Below are 27,980 nucleotides of genomic sequence, written 5' to 3'. Positions count from 1 at the left end.
TTGGGTAATAATAATTAAAATACCATAATAAAATTCACTGTTAAGCAAGTCCAAATATTATTGAAATTTTTCTTTTGAACTTTTCTTCTTCCTGTAAGGTAATCTTGTCCTTTAGGAGACTATTTTAAATTTCGAAGCTTTCCACTCTAAATTTCAAACTGTTTATTTCTTCTTTGTAAGTTTTTATCTCAATTTTTCCCCTATGTCTTGCCGGATTTTATTATTTGAATCTTGAAGTTTTTTATTTTAGTCTGATACGCTTTTTAACAAACCATATATATGGACGTTTGTCACATCACCCATAGTTTTGCATAATATTCCGGTTGAACTCGTCTATAGTAGGCTTACTGCAGTTTTTGTCGTAGAGTCATGTCAATTTTATGTACTTTTTACAGCTTTGTTTTACTTGTGTTAAAATTTTGTTAAATTTCTGCCAATTTTAATGCAACTTACATTTTACTTTTGGTAACTGTTTATCAGAACTAATCTTATGTGGTGTTCACACTTAAGAGCCTACTATGCTGCAATATATAAAAGTGATCGTATTCTAAGCTATTCTTGGGTTCTTTCAGGAATATTTTTGGCAGTGTTTCCTTAAACCCGCTGTGGACGAGCCGTCCTCTGCTACCGTGGAAACTTCAAGGATCGAAAGGGTCGGTATGGACAGCGCCAAGTGGCACTGTTGTTCGAGAGCCAACACTAGCCAGTGCGCGAGATTGTGTTCAAAGACTTTTACGAAATCTTGGGCGACGTCTTGGGACGATTTCCATTACAAATGCTTGAGGTCGGTGAACGAAGAAGGACTTAGAAATTGTATAGACGAGGTCGATGAACCTTGCGAGTTGGGCTGCGACGGTTTGAGTTTCTGCACCAATTTCAACAACAGGCCCACGGAGCTGTTCAGGTCGTGCACATCTCAAGCGGACGAAGCAGCACGAAACGACGTTACCATGTGGCAGAATCACAACAATATCACCCTCCCGATATTGACGCTGCCGCTAAAAAACATCCCTAAGTGCGCCAGCTTTTGGAAGGCCGTTGCCTGCACCCTTCAGGTCAAACCTTGTTCGAGGTAACCGCGGTCAAAGTTCATCGTGAATCGAAAACTAACGTTTATCCGTTCTGCAGACATTCCCACGCCAACCAAATATGCCGCGACGTCTGTCTGCAAATCCTTTCGCAGTGTGTCGACTGGCCTCGTCTATCTCCAATATATTCGGCCGATTCTATTTGCGAAACCCTATCTCCGGACGATCCCGACGTATCCTGCATCAAATTAAACGAGTACCTTTACCCCGCATCCGAAATTTATCCGAGGATATCAGGGCAAGTTTCTAGTCCCTGCAAGGGCAATCCGTGCGAACCGAACGAAATTTGTTTCATTAACAAGAACTGCCTACACGGTATCAACTGCAAGCCTTACATCTGTCAGCCTGGATGCAAGCTCGGAGAAGTGTCGCAGTATATGGTAGGTAAATTTTGTTAATTATTTAGCTACCGAACCACGTGGTGTCCCCGTTTAGGTGCCAGATGGGGCGTACGTCCGGATTCCAATCCCCAACAACCCAAAGGGATGTTTGAAAATCTGCAAGTGCAACAAAAACAAAATCGAGCAGTGCCAACCGCTCCCTTGTGTGAGTTTAACGTCATGTCTGCTAGGTAGCACGCAGCAACTTCACGGCGCCAGCTTCAACATAGACTGTAACAGCTGCAGCTGCTACGCGGGCGAACTCATCTGCAGCAAGAAACAGTGCGAAAGTAGCGCTTTGAGTGGGAGAAACACTGCCTACACGACGCTGCCGTGTAACTGTCCTCCTCACTATGTTCCAGTGTGCGGACGAAACGGAATCACTTATCCATCGGCTTGCTTAGCTAAGTAAGTTTTTCTGCTCAGCAGTATTTATGGTGTTGACGGAAGAAGTATTTTAGATGTGCGGGATTGAACGACGCAGATATAGAACTACTTCCGTGTCAGAATCCTTGCAAAACAACGACCTGTCCAGTCGGACAAAAGTGCGTCCCCAATCAGCAGACTTGTTTGTCCCTTATGCACAAACCTTGCAAGCAATATGAGTGCAGTAAGTAGCTAGGGAAATTTATTATCCTTTCGTGCACTATACAGCTGCGATTTCAGTCAATGGTTCTCAGAACTGTTCTCAGCTCTTCAAAGATCCAGTCTGCGATATTGAAAACCGACAGTTTGAGAATTCGTGCTTGCTCGCTCATAGCAACGGAAAGTTGGCCTACAGGGGCCCGTGTCTCAGTCGATGTAGGCACAAAGGACAGGTTGGTTGGTCTGTGATGCGAAGAGCAGCGATAAAAGTACACTATTCCAGGTCTGCGGCATTAATGGAAGGTCGTACGGGTCTGAATGCGCCGCCTTTGCGGATTTGGTGTCCGTAGACTATGACGGAACTTGTATCGCCGTCGGACTTATCACGGAAGTGAAATCGAAACAATGCCCGAACGTCAAGTGTCCCACCTTAGTTGATGCCCGTTGCTTAGGTTTGTTTGTTTTATCACGGCTTATAGAATAATGTATAAAGTTGCTTCTCTCTCCGTAAATCTATTGAGCACTAGGCTTTCAATGTTTTGAAACTAATTGTAGACAAAATTTGATTGATTTGATTTACTTTTTGCTCTATAAAATAACAACAAAAATATATTTAAACAAATAATAAAAAAATAATAATAAAACATTTATTAACAGTAGGTGAAACTAAATTATAGGAAATTCAAATTAAGTTTAATATTAGTAGTCACATTAAACTGTATGCAAATTGATTCGTTTGTCGGGTGAGTTTATATTTGGGTCGCATATGCAAAATACATCATTTATTTATTTATCTACTGGCATAGCGCAATTACAAAATCCCAAACTTACAATTCCCCGTAGGATAACAAAACAGGTCAAATTTAAACTAAAACAATCTAAATAACAAAACAACATAAACCGCAGATCAATAACTAGTTAAAAACTAGAAATAATAAGAATAATACTTAACAAATAGCAACCTAAAACAAAAATAAGAATTAATGACTGGCAATGTTAGCTAAGTAACTCTAATCTGAAGCAAAAACATGCTAATGGAGAAAAAAGGCTAATTTGGTTGTGACCATTATCACGTTCTAGTTGATGTAGAAGAAAAAGTATTAAATTCATAGTACGATAGATCGGGCGGTGACAACTGCCAGTTGCTCTGGTCGTTTTGTACGAAACATGAGTGTAAATTTTATAAAGAAATTCTCTTGTGCTGAACATTATAGAAAATTACGAAATTTTTTCTCTTATGGCTTGCTGTAATGGGAACTATGGTCAAGCTAGCCAGTAGTTCGGCATCATTATAATTTTCAGGATTGTTCAGTTTGTATATTATTACTTTTCAACCCGCTGAAGAGACTCCCAAAGTGCACCACCGAAGGTGCATACAAGCATACACCAGATCATTGAGTACTAGGACTCAGTATAAGGTTGTTAATGTTGATATGTTGTTGAAGTCTTGTGTAATGAACCCTCTGTATAGATAATTTAGCATGTTTATTGTGATCGGAAAATGGAGACTTGCATCCAAGGAGAGGATTGAAGCTACACATTAAATAACACACACTGATCAAATATGTTCTTTTTACCATAAAAAAATCACAAGGGCTAGTAAACCATTTTTATTTGACTGTTACTTAATTTGTTATTATACTTTAAACGGGCTAATGACTATCCAATTTGCTTTTAATATTTAAAATATAACGTTAAATATATTATAAGCGATGTAATATAGAGAGAGAGCTTTATTGAGTCTTCTGAAAGTACCAAAAAAACGATAAACTACTATGTCAATATCCACTTCTCACCACCAGCAAGATAGGTGAAGGGAAGGAGGCAGGTAGTTGCGCGAGTGACCACGAATGTAGCAACTGTCTATCATTCTGTGAACGCTAGTTTTATCTTTTTGATCATATTAGTAATAATTATTTTCAATCGGCGGTTTTAGGAATTACACCTCCTGGTGCATGTTGTCCCCAATGTGGCGGTTCGTTGCGTCTATTGTATTCCCGAAAACAAATCGATAGGGCTCTGTACGCTCTGCAGAATCAAAGTACTGAAGCTGTAAATCTCAAGTCGCTTTTGAAGGGGTTGGAGCGGCAAATTCAGCTGGCTCAGTGCACGGTTAGGGGCTTTATTACCGTAGAGACTGACATTTTCGTGATTGTACAAACGACAGAAAGGTACCCAACCATACCGTATATGTTCGCAATTAAAAGGTATTACTTGTGTCGTATTTATTTATTAGGTATCCTTCGCAGTTGCAACTGGAAGCTTGCGTAAGGGAGGCTGAAAAAATTGCGAGCTTGATCAACATGCAAAGTCCCAGAGTAGCCAGCGAATTGAGTCTGAGTTCGCTGACATCAGCCACGATAGTCCATACTCATATCAGCACTAGCGGTAGTCATGAAGTCAGTGTTTATTCGCTACACTTGCTACTGTGGTTGACAGCCTTGTTGAAAAGTATATCTTGATAATTCGGCCCGACGATTATAGCTAGTCAAAGACGTGTGACAGTTACCTGTAAGTCGTGTGTTCTGGGGCTCAACCATAAAGTTCTCAGACAAAGTGGGAACGCATACTCTGATCTGTGATATTTATTAAGCTAGTTTTTTTTTTACTCAACTCAATACCTGCTAGGTGCCTTATTTTTATGTAATCGTTTAGAAAAAAAAGCAATATTTATTGATTTGCCAAAGACTGTTATCGCGCTATAATATTTTAACCTCACTTAAAATGCGGTACATGTGCACCTGTATCTGGTGTTACCAAAATAAACGGCGTTAAGTTTTCTTTAGAATTTAATTTGTTGTTGTACAGCGATAAAAATTTATGAATTGTTACATATCTGCCTAACGTTTCTTCAAAGTGCTCGCATTTTGGTAACACTGGTTGCTCGGTGTTATGTTTTATCTGAACTAGTCTTACGAATTTGTAATGTACAGGAATGGCATTGAATAATCTCGTTTTTTTTAAAAACAAATAAATTATAATAATGAATTATTGTAGTTTATTTTGAACATTTCGCTACAAGTACTAAATAAATACAAAATAAATTAACTACATGAACAATTTCCACCAATAACTGGGGCGTGCCTAGAAAAAATATTTAATGTGAAAGATTAATAATTCTTTCGTGCAACTGTCTTCTTAATTTCCTGAGATTCGCGTATGTCCTAAAACTACCACATATTTTATTCAATTGCATTTTCTTGTACCAACATGATTTTGTAGAAAATGTTCAGGCTAGGTTCATTATAGGAGATTTAGGTTTCCCATACCAATTATTGTAAAGATTCAAGTTGCAAATTATCCTGAGGGACAAAAAGTAAACTAACTCGATCATAGAAATCAGAGAGAATCCCACAAACAATCCGAGTAGACCTCCGACGTTCGCAAGGAATTCGAACGTTCCATACATTTCACTCCTCTGTTGGGGAATGAACATGTTTTGTTTGAAATAAATCTGCAGTTCAGACGTCGCCAATCTGAAAATAGATTGCACACATCAGTCGAACAACCTTGACATCGTTGCGGAATTGCCTAGTTTAGAAAGCAATGGTTCAGAAATTAAAAGAAAATTTTGAAAAATAATTGATAGAACTGTCAAAAACGCAGAAATAAAATAAACCTTAACACGTGGAAAATAGTTTTGAACTTGCGCTGAACGTCATGAAGATTATGTTTATTAAAGCTTGAAAGGGAAGGATGTTCTATGAACACTTAGAAATGAAGCTTGGAGCGTAAATAAATGGGAAAAAAGAAGGAGAACACCAATGATGTCGTGTTTTCATTTTCGGTCGATTTTCATAATTTTTGTCCATAGGCATACATTTTAAACTTAAAACATACCGGGTTAGTAAAAAGTATCGCACGCTTAAATATCTCCAAAACTGCCAGAGCTGGAAAGATAAATGTGGGTTTTTGAAAACATAGAAATCAAAAATGCTAACACCAGCGTTGTCAGATTTGCATATATCTGACAACAAGCAAAACTGCAGTAACCAGGCTGTGTGAGTTTCTGCATTTTTTAAGCAAATATTTAATAGCAAATAGAGATTAAACTACTTATTTGGACTTGAATTACCTTTATTAAGAGGATAATAGATAATGATTGGAGGCGCAAATGAAACTTTGAATATAACTAATTATAAAGGAAAATAACTAGTTTAAACAACTCCTTACCTAAATCGTTCAAAGAAATAATGGAACGTAAACAAAAACGAATTTTCGCCAATAACGCATTATCAAAAACTTCTTTAATGAAACTGTATTTTGCAGCCATCAAGAAAATACAAATTTTTAATAAATCCGTTTACCCGGAATATACTGCATAGTGTGTTCCGAAGTGTTATTTGAAAATACATTTTTATAAAGGAAATGGTAAAATTAAATAGAAGGTGTCACTAAAATTTCTTGGTCTATGGTAAAACACACCGTAACATATGGCAGTCCTAAAAAAGATGCAGCTAATTCAATTACCAAGTACCAAATCAAAGCCAACCTTCCAGTGTAGTCAATTCATGTCTAAATTATCATCAACATGCATATGGAATTGAATATCGAAAATTCCATTTCCCAAATTATAAATATTTGAAAATACGCTTACGCTACGTAAATAAGGTAGGTAACAAATCTAATCCGGCTAGTTCTTCTTGTCGCATTTGGAAGAAGTATGGATGTCAGGAAATACTTCAACACAGGAACAAACAACTTAGGAAAAAGTTTTAACTATAAAATGAGTAAATATTTCCCAGGTGGATTTAAAAATGGAAAACTTCATTAATTTTTTAATCGATGAAAAGGACTTGAGCAAATATTGAACACACCTGGTGTTGCTTAAAATTTATTTCAAATAATTAAAAAATAAAAATTCTGAAACGAACTTTAAAAATAACACCGACAAAAAATAAACCTATGTGCGAATGTGAAATACCATTTTTCTACTCCCGTCTGTAAAATACTTAATTACACACCGATCTAACGTTCGGAAAGCGCCACTTTACCAAATCAGGTTCGTTTCCCACGAATTCGAGCCACTTCGGACATTTCCGGGATTTTACAACACGGGTTTGGCAGCAATCGGATGTTTTCGGACATATTTAACACGCTTTGAATTTGTTGTTTTTGGAGAATGTACCCAGAAACTAACGGTCGTGGAAAAAGTATAGTATGCAACACGTTCGGTAAGTTTTAAGTCACTAGTTTATAAACTCGTGAGTCAAATGCCGTTTACCGCATTTGCATAATATACTATTTTCTAGTGCCTCCTGTATACCTAATTATGCACCGATCTAACAAAATAAATAACAACTAAAAGTTCAGATTTTTTTCGAAATTATATATATTCACATGACAATTGTTTCGACAACACATTTGTCATGTAATTATATATAATTTCGTGAAAATCTGAACTTCTATTTCTTATTTATTTTGTAAAATGGATTTTCACCACGTAAAAGCCACCTCAGTTCAACCGATCTAGCATGCGGAAAGTGTCACTTTCGTTTCCCACGAGCCACTTCGGACATTTCCTGGATATTACCGAGCGGGTTTGAGAGCAACCGGATGTTTTCGGATATTTTATCGCTTGAATTTTGACGTTTGTCAACTCTGACGAATACGTCAGTGAATATATTCGTGTTTTGCAAAAATGTACTCAAAAATAACGATCGTAGAAAAAATATAGTAACAACACGTTTGGTAAACTTTGTTGTTTACCACACTTGTTGCATAATATACCAACCCCTCCTCGTCCTCTTGAACCACATCAATCCCGATAGCTTTCATTTTTCTCGGCCAATCGTAGTCGCTTTCTGTTATTTCCACATTGTAGTCCATGTTGTTGCACATGGGCGGACAGTGGCAGAGCCCTTGATCCGCGTGGTGTTTTTTGCGATACATGTGATTGTGAATATAAACTTGAGGTAGATAGATATATGAGCGTATGTCTACAATTTGTTCAAATTGAAAAAATTGAGTTTTATGGTATTTAATGGAAGAGCAATATTACGTGAGACTTGCTGTAGACATTCCATTTTTCCGATTCCGCATATGGGCATGCTCTTGTTTCCTGAAAAACAAAAATTGTACAATTATAGAAAGTATGCTATAACGGTTGTACTTACTTGGCATGTAATACTCTACACATTGGCATCGGTCTATCGTCATTTTTATGTCACATTCCATTTGGCAATTTATTTGGGAATAGTTTGAAAAATACGTGAGTTTGGTGTCAGACTGAAAATAGCAATTTCTTTTTTCTGTGTTGTAGTCCCTTAGATCTTCCGAAGTTAGTATCATAGATGGAGTTATGGCTACCATTACGGACTTCTTAAGGGGTATCCTAAAGTAGTGGGTGCTGATGGTTGGAAATCTAATGGGGTTGTGTAGAACTACCTGGAGTATGAAATTGCCCAGTGCATGCATGTAACCTAAAAAATTTTATATATTTACCTTGTAACCTTGAAAATGGGTACATCCATAGTCAACGTCGGTATTGTTCAAAGCGAAGCTCACTTCTAGAGCATTGGTTGAGCCGGAGAGCAATGCTCTTCTCGGGTAAGTATCGCTACTGACACCAGCGTGGTACCCATGATCTGCCGACCAACCCGCTGACGATCTGTCAATGTAGGATTGTGGAGGAGGGTCGATGTTTTCCCTAAAAAATATCTATTTGAAATAAGTATCTTAAATGGTAGGTAATCAATGAACGATGACTTCCGACTTACGCTTTATCGGTAAACATTTCCCTTTTGCTCAGCATGTTAAATGTAACACACAAACCCTCATCAGTATACAAGGGTTGGAATATTTGTTCACAAGGGATGTCTCTTCCCATCCAACTGCATTTGCGAAGAAAATTGGGGGCACCCTGTAAAGTGTAGTTTGAGCGCAATTACAATTTCCCTTTAACAATTAATTAACATTATAATTTAAATATAAGTAATTTCAAATTAGAAGTAATCAAAATGTTCGATATATTGCAGATATACTTCTTTTTTATCCGTGGTGTTGACACCTCGGTATAAAGAACGTCTCGTTAAAGTTACAGCAGTTGACTACCGCCGAGACGCTACACCAAAAATATTTGTAATAGCAAGAATATAGAAAGGAAAAGGCATATAAAAGCGCGAAACTTTTGTTTTACACTTTTTTTTTGTGGGACAAATTTTAGAGGGTAGAAATGGGTATTCTTTTCTTTATCGTACGAGTTAATACTGATCGCGGATAAGTGTGATATAAGTATAATAAAATTAATTGTATTGGTGTTCTTTTCCTATTGATTCGATGATAACAAAAATTTAATTTTTATTTCTTTTATATATTCAGTTAAATGTGTTTGTATTTAAAGTATTTTTGAAATAATACCCCAATAACTTTTCTAAACTTTTTAAAGTATTAAAAAAATGGTAGCTGGACGAGACATTTTAACCAAAAGAAAAGTTTGATTTGCACTAAAACGGTTTCATCCACTTACGGTTTTTAAGAATGTGTAAAAATCTTCGTCCGTGAAATTGTTTTTGGGTATTCTGTCCAACAAAACATTGGAATCGCACAACAGGGACATATATTGCAACTTTTTTAATCTAAAACCGTCAGTCAGTTAATGCCAAATTACTGCCCCCTAGTGAAAAGCTTTACTGTTCTGGTGTAGTCTCGTTGACATTCATAAGACTGTAGGAGAAGTTGAAATAGTCACTGTAGACTTTCGTTTCCGGACATATGGTTACCGCCGGGAACGTAATATCGAAAATATTGACCTGTTCGGTCGCAAAATTGACGACTACGGGACTCTTGTGCCATTTTTTGAAAACCTCGTATACTATTAGGATGCATATAGTCAGACTCATAAAAAATACTATTGTCCAGATAATCCTGAAACACGAAAATACTTGCGCAAGCGTTCGGTTAGCAGTAATGAGAATCGACTACACTTAATTTGATTTGATAATACGCGAAGGGTTCCTACTGTGATTTAAATACATTTTCTTTAATAGTTTGCATCTTTCGAACTTCAGATTCTTCAAATAACTATTTTTGTAGTAATTTCAATTAAAATAAGAGTTTTTTTATTACATCCGTCTTAGGAAAATAGAAAAGGTTTTAAAAGTGAAAAATATTGATAAATATGAAAAAAGGTAAATATTCACAAACGAGGAGAATAACAATAACAACGCAATATTCAAGGACGAATAACATATCGATATTGACTAAGAATTCGATTTTTACGTAGGCAGAGTTACTCTTTTTTAGTTTGAAGTTAAATCTTAGAGGGTAATCATAATAAAACACAGAATTCATTATTTCTCATAATAGAAAACACTTAAGTACACTAATTTTGAAGCTAATATCTTTACTAGTTTTAAAATTATAGTATTTGTACTAAAATCAAGTTTCACAAATCTTCTTAATTTGGTTTATGTTAAAGAGCAACATATGGCGAATAAGTGTTCCAAAATATGTAGTAAACTAACGTAATTAATAAAAGAAAGAACTGGTGCCCATATTAGATAGTTTTCAGTAATTCAAAGCTCAGTTAAGCAGGTACCAAAACAAACACACATTAGTGAAATACAACAGTTCTATTTGTGAAAATCTGCTAGAAAGTCGTCCTCTATAGGTACTCAATTTTAGTGTATGCATATTATTTAAAAAAAAAATTTTAGTCTTATTAGTGCAACAAGCGTACAAGAATAACATACTTATTTAACTTGTGTTGTATAGTATTTTTTAAAAAATTGATCGGATAATAGAAATTTTATGACCGTTGTCAAATAACGCCAGGAAAAAAAATAACGATTTTTAATAGTTTCGGCTTTTCGATCTCTGGAGAATGTTTGATTTCCAAAACGGTCGCTCAAGGCAAGTGTTAATTTTCTACACATTGAAGCTCATTTATTTTCAGAATGTAAGTTAATATCTATTTTATTTCTTTAAATAAAACGGGTTTCCAAGGAACAAAGAATGTTAAGTATATGATGTAAAAAAGGGGTTTTATACTATACTATACTTACTTTTCACATAAACTGCGTCTCTCACCTATAAATTTCAATCCGTGGATGCCGGTATAGTCGCTATATTCCCTAAAGTATATTTTAAAGTGACTGAATTTTCTTTCTCTGCTTTTTATTTCTGCCATTTTTTAATGAATTTAGCTGTACTTCATATACTATAACTGCATTGGTTCTCGCGGACCACGCACATTCATAAAAACTGGTGTGGGGCCTAACATCAAACTAGATATTTGCGAACAAATTTCCACCTTTATCTACTGCAAATATAATTATCTAAGTGTGTTTTCTTTCGCGAAGCGTCAACGCCAGGTGACTGATTCTGTTTTTTTTACACAAGTGGTTAATTGATTAGTCGATTCTCTGAAATATGTCTTGTTAATTATGGAGAAACAGGTAACATAAAACCCCTCAAGGTTATTACATTAACAAACCCTAAGCCAATGCGGTTAAAATTGACTCAAAGCATTCATATATTACTTTTTTGAGCAAGAATGCTCGTTGGCAGCATTCTGGCGTTAAATTGATAGCAATTTAGAGAATTAGAGATACACCTGCGTGACGTCAGAGCTGTACTTCTGATTTGTCCCATTGATGCCTGCTTGTTTAATCAATACTTCTTTCATCTCTGGTTATGCATCTAACCAAAATGCAATTTCGTGGAGCTGTGACAAAATTTGTTTATGGATAATTTGGACGATATTTTTATAAATGTTATAAGTTTAATTTTGGATTTGAGTTGATACAAAAAGCCAATTCTCAGAATGGTAGAATACAATTTTGGTGAATTGCCTTTGGAAACCGGAAATACCAATTCCTTTCATACAGAACAGCCTACCAAGGATGATCCTAATAATCACTTGTTTATTGAAGGAGATGAAATAAATTATGAAAACGAAGATTACGCAGTAACCAACAAAGATTTGGAAGAAGCCTTTGCACAAGAGTTCGAATTGGAAGAGGGTAAAAGGGGTCTGTTTTTGAATGAGACAACCCTCTTTCGTTGTCAGATGTGCAGTGATGTTTTCAAAAAGTATCCAGATTTCCGAGAGCATCGCAAACAGCATTTTATACACAAACGGACGTGTAAGATTTGTAACATTACTTTTCAAGGTCTTACAAAACTAAATGACCACATGAATATTCACAATGGGGTGAGGCCTCATAAGTGTGACCAATGCGACAAAGACTTCATATCCAAAGATCATCTTAAATTGCATGTCAAATGTCACGTAATAGATCGAAAGTTTAAGTGTGATGTATGTGGCAACCAATACAAAACTGCCAGAAGTTTAAGAGGGCATATGGATATTCATATTAGAAAAGTCAAAGAATTTGTTTGCAAGGTAATTGTGACTGATGTAGACATTACATTGTTATAGTACTAGGGAAACATTTTAGATTTGTAAAAAAGATTTCGATTCTGTTTCTAAATTACATGAACACCTCACTGATGAGCATGGTGAAAAGTTACCTGAAGTTCAGTGTGGTGTATGTGGAAAGAATTTTAAATCTGATCGATCACTCGAATGTCATTTATCTATGGCACACAAAGAACTAAAATTTCCATGTGACATATGTGGGAAGATTTTTCCTTCAATGTACAGAATAAAGAGGCATGTACGCAGATCTCACACAGCTGTAGAGTGTGAAATTTGTAAGAAAGTGTTCCATGAAAGAGGAGCTTACACAAAACATAAGAAGTTAGATCATTTTGAAGGTTGGTATCTTTGCTGGAAGACTTATTCCCCAGAGGTTATCCACTCATTGCAAGTTTATCAGAAAGAGTTTGGCATACACAGGATTGACCATCGTGAAAATATAAATTTCTTTTTTGCCCTTTCCGTTTTTTTTAGTTTGTCTAAAATCTATGTAAAGATAATATTTAATTTTATCTTTCTAAAATCATTCATAACCTTGTTGTTGGTGAATATTTCATATAAAATTTTGATGTTTGTTAGGAAATCAAAGTCAAATAAATGTTACACAATTTCTAGAGATCAATTTTACAATGCACATTTTGCATTTTTGTTTTTTTTATTCCTTGACTTTTCCAAAGTCTTTCAAATGTTTGTGTTAACTTTGGAGTCATTTCACAGCAAATTTTGGCTAATTGTAGAGTTGAAAAGGATTTTAAGTTCATTATTCTAATCTACTGAGTCAATGATAACCAACTAATACAGGTGATTTGTGGCATAATGCAAACAGTGGATGACCCCTCATTTAGTTTTGTTGCAAGATTTTTGTCAATTTATTGGGGGTGAGCCATGAGAAAAATTGTTTTATTAAATTTTTTAACAATTATCAAAGAGGAAATTCTGGAATTGGTTCAATTGGTTTTCGAATAAATTTTTATCATTTTTTCAGAGAAATTATTTATATGTATATGATATTGATATTTACCTATTATATATAACATAATTATGATTGGCATTTAAACTTTTTTTTCTCTGATCTTTCCTGAATTTTACCAAATCTAACATGAACAATCATATTAAAAGTAATTTCATAAACCTCTGCAGTTTTTTTTCACTGCCTTGATGAATTTTTAGTTAAATATTTTTTATGAACCCACCAATTGATATTACATCTATATATTAGATAACATCGAGTAACGTAAATGTTCGCGAAATTGATTCTTTTAAATTTAAAAGAGGACAAGTCCGATTAAATTACCGGCAAACAATATAAATTAACTTTTTACTCAGCTGCCCTAAAAATTATTAATTGACACTCCCTTGTCACCTCATCCCTTTTGGCGATAGAATGTGGTTTACAGTATGGAGGAGATTAAAAATTGTTCCAGTCAATTTATTTGTTTATTTCACAAACTGATATATAGATTTAAAAAATCAGTTCCAGTTTTCCAAAATTCATCTTTTCTGTTTTTTTGGGAACTAATTTCAGTTGAAATAATTGATTTTTGATTTATAACACCCCAATAAATTGGTAACACATAAACCTAGACGTGTAGTGTTAATTATGTACTTTATGTTTGTAGATCATTTCTGCAGTTTACTAGTTAAGTTGATGACCATAATTTGTTAAAAAATTACTTTCAGGCAAAGGTATGAACAGAAACAAAAAAAAATCTTCTTAACATTGCTAATATTGGTACCCTACTTTGTATTAATACTGTATAAGAAATCACTTTTTTTCCAATTTGTTCCTTATTAACAAATAAATATGTTAAAGCCATGTTAATCGATCTTTCATGTTTGCAGCTGTTTTATTCATATCCTGTGTGCTTTTTCGTTACCCAATTCTATATTTATTAATATTGGGAGCGCCTACCGCGTACATCCGGTAACTGCCTGTTTTCCCTACTAACTACACTAACTTAATCTAGGCTGTTCAATGTTTAAGTTATCTCAGAACAAGCCGTTTAATTTTAGAGAAACCGACGAAATGCGACATATGTAACAAAACCTATGATAAATTAAAGAACTTAAAGGAGCACGTAAGGTTGCAGCACACTCAGGACGGGCAAAAACACGAGTGTAACATTTGTAACAAACTATTCATTAACAAGCCATTATTAAATAACCATTTGAAAACCCATTCCAAGTTGTTTAAATGTAGCTTTTGCGACCGGGTGTTTTCTTCAAGGTGAGCTTTCCAACAGTGAACTTCAGTGTCTGTGACAGATTCCGGTTAATTTTTAGGTACAATTTGGAAATTCATAGCGTTACTCATACTAAAGAGCGCAAGTACCAGTGCCCGCAGTGCGGGAAGATGTATGCCACGAAAACGACACTAAAAAATCACGTATTCACCCATTCAGACAATAGGCCTTTTCAGTGTGAGCAGTGCAACAAGAGTTTTAAAAGCAATAGGCGGCTTTATGTGCATAAAAACTCGCATTTGACCGAATATAAGTTTCAGTGTTTCACTTGTTCCGCGAAATTTAAAACAAAAGAGTACCTAAAGGCTCACCAGTACAGGCACAGCAAAGGTACAATTTGTTTTGTCGATCCTTTACAAATTTTAATATAATAATTTTAGAGAAACCGTTCATTTGTCCCCAATGCCCTAAAAGCTTTAAGCACAAAAAAACATTGGAGAAACATTTGGTTATCGGTAAACACAAGTATTCGAACTGCGATTCAGAGGATCCAAATGATTGTGACGCATTTACAAAAGATTGCAATTACAGTGATGAATGCCAAGAAGTTTCAATTAAGCAGGAACCGGAAGAAAAATACGAAGCGCCAAGTTATGAAGCCGTATTCCTGGCAAATATTAAAAGTGAGGTTGAAGCTCAACCCTGCAAGGAGGTTAAAATAGAAAATTGCGACGAAGTGGATGATTAAGGTATAACCAATTCTTAAGATGATGGATTTGTTTGATGCGACATTCTTTTTCCACGTTCTCGAATCATGGTTTTTTAATACTCAATGTGTATGTGTGTGAAAAATATTAAGTTTTGGAACTAACATACTATCGTGTTCCTGAAAATTTCGTGTGTATTTGTAAGACATATGTGCAAACTGTTCTAAACAGTAGAGTTTTCCGAACGATATGCAGTTTTTACGACATAATATGGTATTTAAGTTTGGTAAGGTTTTATGAAGGTCAAACCGCAAGCCTACCTCGCTTAGGTTCCTCTTTGTAACCCTCAGTAAATAGAGTCGCAATTCCACAATGACGTGCCTGAACCGTACTTCGGTACTTCGTGAATATAAATGCTGAAAGCTGACGGGTTTGTGTAGAGTTTCATCAGTGAGAGTCCTCAATTATTATTAGTCTATGCAGCGAAAATCCATTCTTACTTTTAAATCCTACTCTTAAAATAGAACAGTCCCCACGGCACAGTTCTTGTCGGTTAACACCTTAAATACGGCCCTGGGTTGTGGAACAGGTTCTGAAAAAAATGGTCCCTGTGGTCCGAAGTCCCAAGTCAAAACCATAAAAGGTTGTAAAAACGGTATATCGTTGGAGAACTCTTTATTCCTGTGCAACTTTGTGTTGCAATTCATATATTTATTCTTAAAATCACAAATCAACTTAAATAATTCTCCTGGATTACTTGTATATTTCCAATAAAGTAAATTTATTCGATAATGTAATTGTTGAGATATTTTATGCAACATTGTCTTACTTTATTTAATTATATATTAAGCGAAACTAAAGTTTTAATCCTATGATACTGTAAATAACAGATTTAAATTTCATTTTTTCAAGTTTTCGGTCTATTGTCAAAGTATAACAGTCAGTATTAATTATTGTGAATAGAATCGTCAAATTCTAGTCAAATATCGTTCAAACTCATACCAGTCTTGTGAGGGGGTTGAAATACACTGCTAATTTAAGGTTTTTATTTGATATCTTGTTTTGATATTTTTTTGTGATATTTTTCATAGCTGCGTAGATATCTTTATAATTTATTTAATATTTAATATAGTCGGAAAATCTGAATAAAGCTGTTTTGAAATTGGTATATTGTTTAATATAACCTTGAAAAAAAAGGGAATAACTCATTACTAGCTATTTGACAGTGTATATTTCTAGTTACTCCAAATAATAGGAACTTAAAACTTTTTTTTTTTCATTTTTTTATTACTCAACTTTTTGGTTCAAAAATGTAGGATCTTTCGTAATGAAAATATTTTTAAATAATATTTTGCTACGAATTTCGAAAAAATGAAAAATAAAGAGGAAGATTTGATACCGACAATGAAAAAATTACATAAATTAAAACGCTTTTAAAAAACTGTTTTCAAATGGCCGGCAATCCTGGTGGTAGATTTTAGATTTAGAAATGAAAATCACTTAATTTAATATATTTTATTCTTTTTGGTCTATTATAAATATTTAAAATATATCTTATCAGGATAGATATAGGGTATAAAAAATATTTCGTAATGATTGGTAGTAATGTAAAACTATTTTTGCTCTTCATCAAAGTGATGTACATATAAAACATTGAATTGTTCTTACAACAATTAATAACCAGACCACTGAATTTCGTTAGTTTGAGTAAAGTTTTAGGCATGAAACAACTACGGGTGGTGAATAAAATAGTTGGACCTGGTTTTGTCATTTCAGACCCAAAATTCCGAATGTTTTGTAATACATTCTTGAACACTATTGCTTATCACAGCAACAATTTGTTTAATACTCCCTAACCTAACGCTCATTTGTTAGTGTTCTGTAAAAATCCTAAGCTAAGAAGTATTCGTAAGATGGCAGAATGCTTTGATACCTCCATGTCTATCTACCAACGCTAACGATCATTTTGTACATTAACTTAATATATAAAATGTACACACTTACAAATAGTTTTTATAGACTAAAGCCAATAAATAAGATACGAATTGATCTAAATGGTTACATTTGAAACATTACATAAAATGATTACCTCAAAATATGGTAATAAATTTTGCACGTGACTGACTTATGTTAAGCACATCGCGATACAGTTCATGTTAAATGTACTTTGCGCTCATCCTTACAGAAAAAAAAAAACAGTCTGCCCTACGAACATATTTGTTTCGCGAAAAATTTATAAACTTCTTCAAAACAAATAAGGGTTTTGGATTTTTCTCAAAACCTCAGTAATTGTATGGTCCATAAGCAGATCCGGTGGTGTAATAAGGTCCTGAGTAGGGTTGAGGAGGTACAGGGTATCCAGCATAAGCATATTGTTGCTTTTGGGGGTAAACTGTAACAAAATATTTTTTGTAACAGGGATATTAATAGCCGTTTGGTGTGTAATTAGATTGTACCGAGTGTCCAACTAAAAATGACTCTGTTGTTTCCTGTAATGTCATAGCTGTCGAACGAAAATTATTAAAAAACACGCTGACAAATTACTGGAAATTATTATCATATTGCTAAGACTGCCACAGCTTCTGTGTCAAAATGTTATTAAAATCACATTTTCTGATTAGTCATAAAAGTGTCTAGAGGTCGTTTTAGGGACTTGAAAATAATTTCCAGAAATTTTTCATGACTTCTTTGGAAATACATTTTTTATTTCGCCATAATATTGATACTAATACCTATCGAGAGTCATTCTTAGTGGGACACCTGGAATATATACTTTATGGGTCTGTAGACAGGCGTTGTATCTCAACAAACTATAGCATTACAAATACAATAAAAAAAGAAAAGAATAGCAGAAAGTTGAATAAATGATAATTGGTGTTCAATAGGGAAAACGACGGCTATTATTAAAGCACACTAAGCACAAATACAAAATAGATTAAATAGAAATACACTTTACGCATGCCAAAAATAAACGTAACTAATATAATTCTCGGTCTATAACGTCAGAATAACACTATAACATCTCGCCGTTTCGATCACAAAGCAGCGGTATGACGTCACGATCATCCCCACGCGTTTAGTGTCGTTTAAAAGGAATAGCCGGGTGTCACAACTTGAATTATTTATTGCAACTTAAATATTGGGTTTTGAGTTTTGATAATTGGTGTGCATGCTATACATAAACAAATGTATTAAAAAAGAAAAATGTTCAAGTTCCCTACAGAACGGTAGATAGCTTTGATAATATACAATTATATACAGTTAAAAAAACAAACCCTCAAGAATATAATAAAAGCCATTTAATGAAAAAGAAGAAACGTCGCAATAAAGAAAAAGAGACAGCAAAGCAAATATTTAATTTCCCACATTTTAGTTAAATGAAATCCACTATGTTGCTCGTTATAAAGTAAATGAATGTTATATCACAAGTATTTAAGACGCAGTAAACAAACTTCGTAGCTTTTTCGAGTATGTAACGTGCATGGAGTAAACCTTATCCAAATTGAACATTTGGCATGGGTCGCAAAGCTTGGGCAGGAGTGTGAGAAATTCTAAAGGTGGTCAAGCAAGTCCCATCACCAAACCGATCAGAAGCCATCATCAGCTTTACCAGGCATTAGATACTGCATGTTGACAGCTTCCTCGCGTTCCCGCTCGCCGCGCAGGCAAACCGCGGCGCCACTGAACAAAATGGCGGCCACCAATGACCATCCCACTCCTGCCCAAGCCAGCATGTAGCTCCAATCGTAGAAGAAACGCGTCTTGTCTTTTAAAACCTACAACAACAAAAAAATGAATGAAAGCGTGATGCTAACCTGGTACAATATACTGGACATTGTCCAGCTGCTCCTTGTCCTTCTCATTGGTGAGGCAGCAGGCACCAAAGAAGAAGAGGAAGGAACCCCCTAAACAGGAAAACACTCCCAACCAGGCTAGGGCGAAACCCCAGTCGTAATAGAGAATCGTGTTGTCTTGGAGTATCTGGCGATTTAATAGTGTCATTTAAATTATCAAAACATTCACGGTGTGAGAGTAATATACTACAGATTAACTTACAGTGCTCCACTGCTGATAGTACTCCTCACCAACTTGCCTTTCCTTCTCATAATACTCGACACCGTGCCACAGACCCATTGCTCCGGCACTGAGAAGGCCTGAAAATAAAATTAATATTATTTTTTTATCTTCACGATTTTTGGAAGTTACAACCCCTTTTAATAGATGTTCATATGCAATTCATTGACTTGCACAAAAATTTTTGTCTCCAGTGTATATTAGAAAAAAATCTTTTTTTCAATTTATTTATATTTAGCCAAACAAAAGTACCCGTTGTGATTAAGAAAGAGAGAAATGAGCGAGTTCCAGGACTAGAGCCTCGAGTTCTCTGTTTGAATTATATACAGGGTGTATCGTTTATGCGCAAAAAACAAACAAAGAATCTACGGAAGAATTTTTGAAAAACACCAATATATATTAAATAATTATTAATACGTTTTATGACAAAAGATTTAGATCATCGGTAACAGCATACCGTGTCTAGAGTTACCAATGGGTCACTGATCCAAGTTACCGACTAGTAACTCTGTATGTGTTGCGAATGTTAAAGATTCTTGCTCGTAGAGTCATAAAAACATTAACGTTAATGATCTAAATAACTTAACTTGATTGCTCTTGTCATCAGTATTTTAGGTGTTTCTACCTATAGTATGTTAAGATTTATTTCACTAAACGTTTATAGCAAATGAACGTACTGGATGTTGTTGTAATAAAACCCGTATCGCGTTTTCCAAACAAATAATTCGTAGTTACGCAATAAATTAGCAATTCCGATTCCGCCATTCACACAAGGAAGCAAGATTTATAACATTAATATTAATTTTGTGGAAGCGGTAGCTGTCGGTTATACTCGAGGAAATCTGTCGGGCACTCGACACTCCTTCCATCGAGTTATTTGTCCTGTCGTCGCGTATCTGGTTTGAAAAAAATGATGGTGTCGTAACGCTTCGTAGAAAAAAAAACTTTTTAACCGATTTAAACAATTAAATAATCATCAGCGGATATTGAAAACCCACGGACTGTGTCTTCGGATAACCGCGCGGATTACGTTATTAAACAGTTTGTTTAATTTATTACTTTCACGTTCCCGGGATATCGCTTGAATAACTATTAAGAAAATCGACTGCAGTAACTTGTACCGAAAGGGTCGACGAACCAGCACAGAACCTGTTATCTTTGAAGACTCCACGAAAGTCTTTACTCCAAACGGACGTGTCAATCGCCACTTGACCCTGGTAAATATTCCATATAGGTCCAGCAATATTCTCCATAGAGGCCTTGTCCCATACTGATAATAGGAACTTTTGAAGGCACCAAGAAAACAATGTCGAGAACTATTCAACGGGCGCATGCGCGGTCAATTCTCGTTTTCAACCAATGAGACGACCTGTCATTTTAAATGTCGCTTTCAACCAATATGGCCGTCGACTGTCCCTCAATACGACAGTTTTCAATTTGCATGTGACATTTTTGCGGATGTATTTGCCCAATATGTGCCCGGATGTTGTAAATGTTGAGGTTAAAACGAGTTACATGTGTGGATATCAGTGTTTGGAGAGAAAATGGCGCAAACTGCAACTTAGTCTGTGAAATTTAGGGAATGCGCGCAAAATCTTTCGCTTCCCTACAAAAATATCATCATCATCAAAACGGGACGCGTTATTTTCTTAGAGTTATTGTTAGCGTACACGCAACAAAGTAAAAAATTATTGTTATCTATATTTAAAACATACAACTGTAATGCTACGTGCAGGGTGCTATACTGCGGTTGCGTGAAAATTTTGAGTAGAACGTACTATCGGCGAAATTTTCGGAAGCTCTCTTAGCTTCTCTACCCTTTGCGAAGAACATTAAAATTTTTCAAAGAAATTTCCACGGGCTACTGTAATACTTTTTACAAAACTTCTGGATTCCTCCTGCGTCGGTTTTTGATGAGTCTAACTTGCTACGTTTCGCCAATCATCCTGTTGGCTTCTTGGGAGTTTGACTGAAACAGTTTCAGCAGCAACGACTCAGCAAAATCCGACGCAGGAGGAACCCAGAAGTTTTGTAAAAGCATTAAAATTTATACAGTTCGATAAGTTAGTGGTTAACTCCTTCAGTTTTGCAGACCTGGGGCCCCATAAGCAATACACCAGCAGCTACCGGTGAGTACCCCATTTCGGTTATCGCCGTTGTGTGTTGCGCAACCTGTGGAATTATCCTTCCGGCCATAATGTTGTACATAGGTAATAATTAAATTCCAGCAAGCTTACAGTCCTTTTGCGTACCTTGAGTTTTCGAACCGCTAACAGTTATTGCGAAAAGGCAACGGTTTGTTTAATATAAATATACAGTTGTATACATTCGTGTACGAAACTCCAAAATCTGTTTACCTTTCCCGAAGTTATTTCACTAATCTTCATTGATTTTCGGAACTTCTACTAGAGCATTACTTAGTTGTATTCGTTAATTATCCAATGTACTACCGGTTTAATGCGCTTCACACCGAAACACACACACACACACACACACACACACACACACACACACGCACACGCACCCACACACACGCACACCCACGCACACACACACACACATACCCGCCCCAATATAGTTGTGACAACACATGAATAACCCTCAACTGAAGCACTTTTAATTAAACATGCGCTACCAGATGCGCAATCTTTTGGTAGTAAATGCAAACTTCGATTTTTACACATACCTTCCATAGAAAGTAATCTGTATTTGGTTTTCACTTGTGACAACGTTGTCACAATACTTACGTTAAAAGCAATGTGTTATCGTGTTGTTATTAATATTAGGATACTCGATGTGTGTTAATTGAAAACGTGGCAATTATGGAGTTTCCAAAAAATGTGTTAACCCAGTGTTGCCAAGTCGAAGCACAAGACTCATTAGTCTATTGCAATTAACTTGTTTGGTCATTAGTCAAAATATACAAGTCAAAGATTGATTCTCTTCATAGACCGTATTTTTTGAAAAACAAAATCTTTTAAAAGGAGTAAAAATCTTGGGCCGTGGGTATACTGCATAATGGAATTTGGAAAGCACAAACGAAAACTTTATTTTAATTTCGAAAATTACCAGAACATGCTTTTTGTACAGGGTTATTAATAATTTTAACCATACCTACAGCATTAATTACAAGTGAAAGAAAGACAAATATAAACTTTGTAGGGTTTTCTATGTATTATATTTTAGAGATATCAAAAGATAATATTTGTTTTTAAAAATTGTAAAAAATTCTCTTTTAGTCAAGTCATACAAATTTTTTTACAATTTCTAAATACAAAGGTTTTGTGTTGATGATACCACTGAAACATAACAAACCCTACAACTATTGTATTTAAAGTTTTTTTTATTAACTCTAATCAAGGCTGTAGGTACGAGTCAAAATGTAATGAATAACCCTGTACCTACAAGATTAAAATAAAAAAGTACGGATCAACTTTACAATATAAAGTACATGTTAGAAAAATGAAACATAAATCAAAAACCATAATATAAGTATTAGAACATCTTTGACTTTTGTTTTTTCAATTTATCCAAGTGATTTTTGACACAAAATTTTACGTCAGTCCAGGACCTGAGAGCCAATATGCCATTACTTTCTTCTATACATTTCGTACAATCCGATTTTCCAGGAACAGTGCCTCGTTTGATTGAACTTATGAAGAATTTTAAAACGAACTGCTTTTCGTCGGAAGACCAAGGGCGTCGGGCACTGCTTTTTGACTTAGCTACTGCCTCTTCTGAAAATCGTAATACATTATTCGTATATAATATAACTTTACAAATTGGTTAATCAACTTTAGTTTTCATACACTTACTCTGTGCAACCTGGACGACAGGCGATTTAACAAACTCTGAAACGATCTTTGCTTTCTTAATCGTACCTGGATATTATGAAAACAAATATGTATGTAATTACCTTCACGGTGATGGGGAACTGTAGTATCGGTAACATAAAATTAAAAATTGTCTTAAAAGGTGTACCATCTCAAAAATAATTATTCAATATCAGATGTTATCAAAGAAATAGTACCAGAACCAGGAATTCATAAAATTAAATGCAACATCTTTTACCCCCCTCGCGCTCCACCGTTAAGAGAGGGATAGGGAGAAGTCAAAAATGTATTTACTATTTACCTTTTTTATTTTCTATAATTTTCAATTTCCCTTTTATCTCCTCTCTTAATTTGTCTGACTAAACATAGAAACGTATAACGAAGTAATTTTAGTAGAAAAAATAATGCCTGTCCCCGCGGTATCTATTGCCTCGAAATTGATATAAGAAGAGTAATTCATAATAGGATGGTTCGACTTTTTTCTGAGCAAAATTGTTGAAAAGGGTGAGGGGAAAGAAAAGCTAAACGACAACAATATAATATGCAATTTCCTTTTTACAAACAAATGGGGAGTGAGGGTAAGAGCGGAAAAAGTATATCCCGTAAAACCGTTTTTTATAACAGCTTATTTGCTTGCGTTGGAACCTTCTGCATGTAATTTAACACTTAATAGTTTTACACCACAAAGCCGAACCTATTTTTTCATCACTTACCGCTTTGATTCAGGTCCTCATTTTCTTCTATGCTTGCCTGGGTTGGTATTGCGTCTTCATCTTCTTCATCGCTTTGTAACGTTTCAGTTGGAATATCTGCAAAGATATACGTTTTCATATGTCATAAGTGTTGATTAATATACCAACCTACCGTCTAAATTAATTTCATCCAATGACTTTCCAGCGAATTTATTTACTTGCCCTTTTTCAACTGCTAACAATATGCGGCTAACTTTGGTTAACTCAATTGCACTTTCATGTAGCCTGTAAAATTCACGGTGCACCCTGATATCATGTCCAAGATGTCGTGCAATCCAATCATAATCAGTCTCCGATAAATTGAATACTTGACATACTGTAGCTGTATATTTGCGCAGTTTGGTGCTTGTTATATTATCTGGACTTGCCAAACCAGCATCAATGCAGGCTTTTCTAAGGCAGTCATGACCTCTCAAGCTTAGAAAAGATTCACCCGTTCGTGCAAAAATAAAAGGATTTTTTACTGAAATATTCACATCACCTCTGATGTGTATAAGTTTATCCACTGAAGATTTTACATCCTCAGTCAGAAGCACAGGTACTTTTCTCCCCCGCTTACCGACAATTTCTACTAATGTAAGCTTGTCGGCTAATTTTCTCTCAAAGTCGGTAAGAGATTTTTTTAGCTTCTCTGTAGACTGACTGGACCAATTAGGTCTTGAAGAATAGGCAACAATTGTCATTCGTGCGGATTCCCCTGATCTTCTTTTATTAAAAAGAATTATTTTACTAAGAGTTAGGGAAGCCAGTCGACTCCACGTCTTAATTGTTGCACAATTTGATAGAAAAATTTGTTCTTTGGTCATTTCCTCATTTAAATAACTACTAAGTTTGATCAAATCACTTGTTAATGGCAACAATTCAGCAGCATTCATTTTTCTATTATACATAGTAGCAAGCGCACTTGATGAGACTCTGGTATTCCATTCCAAGTCCATTAGACTTAAAAAGCATAACAATGTTTCATTACCAGATAAGTTTCCACCTCGTAAGCAACTACCACGTTTTATTGCAGCACATTTTTTCAATGCATAACCAATTTTCAATGCTAGTGACGGTAACTCAAATTCAGGTCTTAGTGCGACATTTTGATGTGTTACACATAGAGATTTTGTTGCTTGAATTATTAGGTCAAACATTTGAGGTACAAGAAAATCGGTCAATTGCCTTTTTGAATTGTCAATTTCACCTAACTTTAAAGTTAAGCGTGCAAGTTGTCTCATAGATTGCCTTATTAGTTCACATTGTGTAGTCCCATATTTTTCAAACAACATAGAACCAAACCTTTGAATTAATACATCTTCATTGCAATATGTTCCTATGTCATCATTTCGTAATTTGCACACTATGTTTGTAACATAGTCTGTTGAGAACTCTCTACCGAATGCGTCGTTCAATAAGGCGTGACTCTCAGCAATAATATGTCGACCATTATCCTGATCGTCCTTTTGAGATTTAGCAGTACAACTGTTTTTTACGTGATGCCATAAGTGTTTTTTTAACATGAACCCCAAACAATACGGGCAAGGTCCATAGTCTGCTGGGGTCAAAAATTTTAATTCATTTTCAGTTGGACGTCGAACTAATATTAAATGGCCCCTGTTCGTAGCCAGTACTTCGGTATTGTGGTAAAAATTGCCCACTCTAATAAGGTTTCTAAATCCATCTTTTCTCTCTTTTGAATGTTTTGGTTTCGCCAGTATTTTAGCAACATCGGTTTCTTTGTTATGTAATAGTTCAAAATGTCTGGCCGCGTTTTGGACTATTCGTTGACAAAAATAGCAAGCGTACGCTTTATTGCGAACCAGTTTTCCATTTTCCTTAGTCGCTGCAATAATTCTAGGTGCATGAGCACCAATAGCAGATGCTCGTTTTCTTACATGAGAAGTTGAAGACGTTTGCTGACTACCAACCTCGTTAGAATAATTATCAAAACTAGATGGAGGGGACAAAGCTATATCATTTGCACCTGGCGATGTTGTGGAATCTGGTATTGCATTTTGATCGAAGTCTGCGGTATTATTATTTTTCTGGAGGACTATCTTTTTGTTTACTCTGTTACGCTTAACAGTTTTACGAGTTTTGGACTTGATGCGTATAGTGACATTCTTAAAATCTGTTTTGTTAGATTGATTACATGATTTAACAGAATCATCTTCTGATGGTAAATATTCACTTCCGCTTGTTTTATCTTCTGATAAGTCACTGTGGGTGGACATGTGGGTGGACAAAGTTTTTTCCTCAAAAAAATTTTGTTCTAAAATATCGAAAATATTAAATTGCGGCAAATTCCGAATACTTTCCATAATATGAAAAAAAAACGAAATTTTGAAAATTTGTTTCCATTTGTTTTTCAGTCCATTTGAAAGGATATTTTAAAATAAACTTTACATTATTACAGCCACTTTTTTGCCTCTACAAAATGATGCAATTCAATTTCAGACCGGATGTTTCGTCTCAGAGTCAATATCATAAAAAATTATCAAAAAGTTATCAACTGGACATCATTATTGATAGTTGATAGTAACTACGAAAGTATTGGAGAGTTGCTAGGCTAAACAAATCGGGAAACCCTCGACACTGTAAATTGTAAACATGCGAAAATGAGAAAAATTTTGTATACCGTTCATTAGCCGTATGCCTTTTTCTTTTAAATCATCTTCCAAGCCCTTTGTGGTTTCATAAGTAGGTATATTTAATAGGTTTAAAATTCTTCTAGAGCGCGTCTCCATTTTAATGAAGCTAAAAATAAAATATTTACACGAAAATATAGGTGGATAAAGACTTACTATACTTACTTACTATACACGTAGCTAAGTATGAAATTCTATTTGAAAATATCTCTAAACCTTTAAAAAAACAAATGGGAATGGAAAATAACCGTTTTTATAGCATATTAATAGTCCATTCCAATTAGAGAAAGTGTTTAAATTTAAATTAAACATGAATCTGTTTTAATTGCGTTTTAGTCGAAATCTGATTGATATCCACCGGTTTGAACCCCGAAAATGTATAAAAAATACAGAATTTTAGACCCTAAACTCAAAATCGCAACATAATATAACCTCACATTTGTTTTCACATTATTGCGTTAATAATAATAACTATAATAATAAAATCTATAAACGAGTAAAATACATACCTTACTTATCTTATCCAGGAACTAATAACTAAATCACACAAGCTGTAACAAGCATCGCGCGGCAAACACCAAATAAGTCACCCGCATGGCATTTACACTAAAATCCGTTTTATTAGACCCTGAATGGTATAATTAAATGGCAACATTGTGCGCGAACGTAGAGGGCGCCACTCTCTAGTCCCAAGCGGGGTTGTTATAATTATTAATGTGTGTACAATGTGAATATAACTCAATTGTGACTTCCTTCACACAGTTTTATTTATTCTCAGGAATCTGTAAAAGCACTAATATAAGGTCAAAAATAGATGGGTTAGAGGTCGCTACTAACAAGGATAAGGTGTTTGATCAACCAGAGAACAACCCAATCCAATTTGAGGCATAGAAAACTCCATTTGAAATTGTGGCAACGCGTGTAAGTCGTCACAATTTTAGGAGGTGTCAGAGTACAGGAATATTCACACACAAGTTGTCACAAGTATAGCAAGGCGAACACACACACACACACACACGCACGCACGCACGCACGCACGCACACACACACACACACACACACACACACACACACACACACACACACACAGAGACGTAGTCTGCAAAAATTCCAGACCATTGAGGTCACATTCAAAAATACTCAAGACCTCAATATTAAATTTTGTGTGAGTAGTATAGCGCGCTATGACCTGTTACATATCCACTTGATCATTCCGTTTCCAGCACATTTTCACCTATTTTCAAATGGAATACACTTTGCTAGAGTTATTGAGAAGAAGGAATACATAAATAATAAATAATACGGATCAACTTTAAAAACCGTCTCTAATTAGCGCAGAACGGAACGAAGCTGTATGTGTT

General features: G+C 35.1%; 5 protein-coding genes across 7 annotated transcripts in view; 2 read left to right on the top strand and 3 right to left on the bottom strand.

The window, feature by feature from the left end:
- The window catches only part of LOC132699526 (reversion-inducing cysteine-rich protein with Kazal motifs), a 46,385-nt gene extending 41,386 nt beyond the window's left edge, over positions 1–4,999 (top strand). For both annotated transcript variants that reach the window (XM_060666296.1, XM_060666297.1), the window contains 8 exons: positions 573–1,072; positions 1,129–1,468; positions 1,524–1,876; positions 1,930–2,078; positions 2,135–2,286; positions 2,337–2,505; positions 3,990–4,224; positions 4,290–4,999. In XM_060666296.1, the coding sequence (XP_060522279.1) occupies positions 573–1,072; positions 1,129–1,468; positions 1,524–1,876; positions 1,930–2,078; positions 2,135–2,286; positions 2,337–2,505; positions 3,990–4,224; positions 4,290–4,515 (2,124 nt within the window). In that variant the 3' untranslated portion in view covers positions 4,516–4,999. The remainder of the gene's footprint in view (positions 1–572; positions 1,073–1,128; positions 1,469–1,523; positions 1,877–1,929; positions 2,079–2,134; positions 2,287–2,336; positions 2,506–3,989; positions 4,225–4,289) is intronic.
- A 134-nt stretch (positions 5,000–5,133) lies between these two features.
- Positions 5,134–11,408, bottom strand: LOC132699802 (pickpocket protein 28-like). The gene is made up of 9 exons (XM_060666699.1): positions 11,059–11,408; positions 9,686–9,919; positions 9,522–9,630; positions 8,773–8,915; positions 8,498–8,702; positions 8,170–8,440; positions 8,055–8,114; positions 7,788–7,992; positions 5,134–5,529 (listed from the first exon to the last, which is right to left on the bottom strand). The coding sequence occupies exons 1-9, from the start codon at positions 11,181–11,183 to the stop codon at positions 5,283–5,285; spliced, it is 1,599 nt and encodes a 532-aa protein (XP_060522682.1). The 5' UTR covers positions 11,184–11,408; the 3' UTR covers positions 5,134–5,282.
- Positions 11,409–11,707: 299 nt separating this feature from the next.
- Positions 11,708–16,493, top strand: LOC132699815 (zinc finger protein ZFP2-like). The gene is made up of 5 exons (XM_060666719.1): positions 11,708–12,401; positions 12,457–12,775; positions 14,451–14,664; positions 14,721–15,010; positions 15,061–16,493. The coding sequence occupies exons 1-5, from the start codon at positions 11,820–11,822 to the stop codon at positions 15,366–15,368; spliced, it is 1,713 nt and encodes a 570-aa protein (XP_060522702.1). The 5' UTR covers positions 11,708–11,819; the 3' UTR covers positions 15,369–16,493.
- Positions 16,494–16,827: 334 nt separating this feature from the next.
- LOC132699936 (uncharacterized) overlaps positions 16,828–27,980 on the bottom strand; it is a 35,863-nt gene continuing 24,710 nt past the window's right edge. The window contains exons 5-7 of one of the 2 annotated variants that reach the window (XM_060666931.1): positions 19,384–19,481; positions 18,938–19,103; positions 16,828–17,719 (exon numbers count right to left, since the gene is read on the bottom strand). In XM_060666931.1, coding sequence (XP_060522914.1) covers positions 17,610–17,719; positions 18,938–19,103; positions 19,384–19,481 — 374 coding nt within the window. In that variant the 3' untranslated portion in view covers positions 16,828–17,609. Of the gene's footprint in view, positions 17,720–18,937; positions 19,104–19,142; positions 19,309–19,383; positions 19,482–27,980 lie in introns of both variants that reach the window. The other variant, XM_060666930.1, reaches the window with a different exon arrangement.
- On the bottom strand, positions 22,897–27,319 carry LOC132699555 (uncharacterized). Its single transcript, XM_060666345.1, has 5 exons — positions 26,610–27,319; positions 24,099–26,243; positions 23,948–24,043; positions 23,217–23,282; positions 22,897–23,138 (listed from the first exon to the last, which is right to left on the bottom strand). The coding sequence occupies exons 1-5, from the start codon at positions 26,716–26,718 to the stop codon at positions 22,897–22,899; spliced, it is 2,658 nt and encodes an 885-aa protein (XP_060522328.1). The 5' UTR covers positions 26,719–27,319.

This window comes from Cylas formicarius, unplaced genomic scaffold (assembly GCF_029955315.1).
Source record: "Cylas formicarius isolate icCylForm1 unplaced genomic scaffold, icCylForm1.1 PGA_scaffold_3__17_contigs__length_32017465, whole genome shotgun sequence".
Classification (NCBI taxonomy): Eukaryota; Metazoa; Arthropoda; class Insecta; order Coleoptera; family Brentidae; genus Cylas; species Cylas formicarius.
Note: the sequence above shows the minus strand (reverse complement) of the source record. Positions and strands in the feature narration are given on the sequence as shown.

What these genes read in the sequence shown, in the direction of transcription:
- LOC132699802 (XM_060666699.1), bottom strand. Translation starts at nt 11,183, where the DNA reads ATGGCAGAAATAAAAAGCAGAGAAAGAAAATTCAGTCACTTTAAAATA. An exon ending in GAAATGTTTACCGATAAAGC is followed by an intron (nt 8,703 to 8,772) that starts GTAAGTCGGAAG and finishes GATATTTTTTAG; the next exon opens with GGAAAACATCGACCCTCCTC. An exon ending in ATGTCTACAGCAAGTCTCAC is followed by an intron (nt 7,993 to 8,054) that starts GTAATATTGCTC and finishes AACAAATTGTAG; the next exon opens with ACATACGCTCATATATCTAT.
- LOC132699815 (XM_060666719.1), top strand. Translation starts at nt 11,820, where the DNA reads ATGGTAGAATACAATTTTGGTGAATTGCCTTTGGAAACCGGAAATACC. An exon ending in GACCGGGTGTTTTCTTCAAG is followed by an intron (nt 14,665 to 14,720) that starts GTGAGCTTTCCA and finishes GTTAATTTTTAG; the next exon opens with GTACAATTTGGAAATTCATA. An exon ending in CCAGTACAGGCACAGCAAAG is followed by an intron (nt 15,011 to 15,060) that starts GTACAATTTGTT and finishes TAATAATTTTAG; the next exon opens with AGAAACCGTTCATTTGTCCC.
- LOC132699555 (XM_060666345.1), bottom strand. Translation starts at nt 26,718, where the DNA reads ATGGAGACGCGCTCTAGAAGAATTTTAAACCTATTAAATATACCTACT. An exon ending in TGAGGACCTGAATCAAAGCG is followed by an intron (nt 23,283 to 23,947) that starts GTAAGTGATGAA and finishes CATAATATCCAG; the next exon opens with GTACGATTAAGAAAGCAAAG. An exon ending in TGTCGTCCAGGTTGCACAGA is followed by an intron (nt 23,139 to 23,216) that starts GTAAGTGTATGA and finishes TACGATTTTCAG; the next exon opens with AAGAGGCAGTAGCTAAGTCA.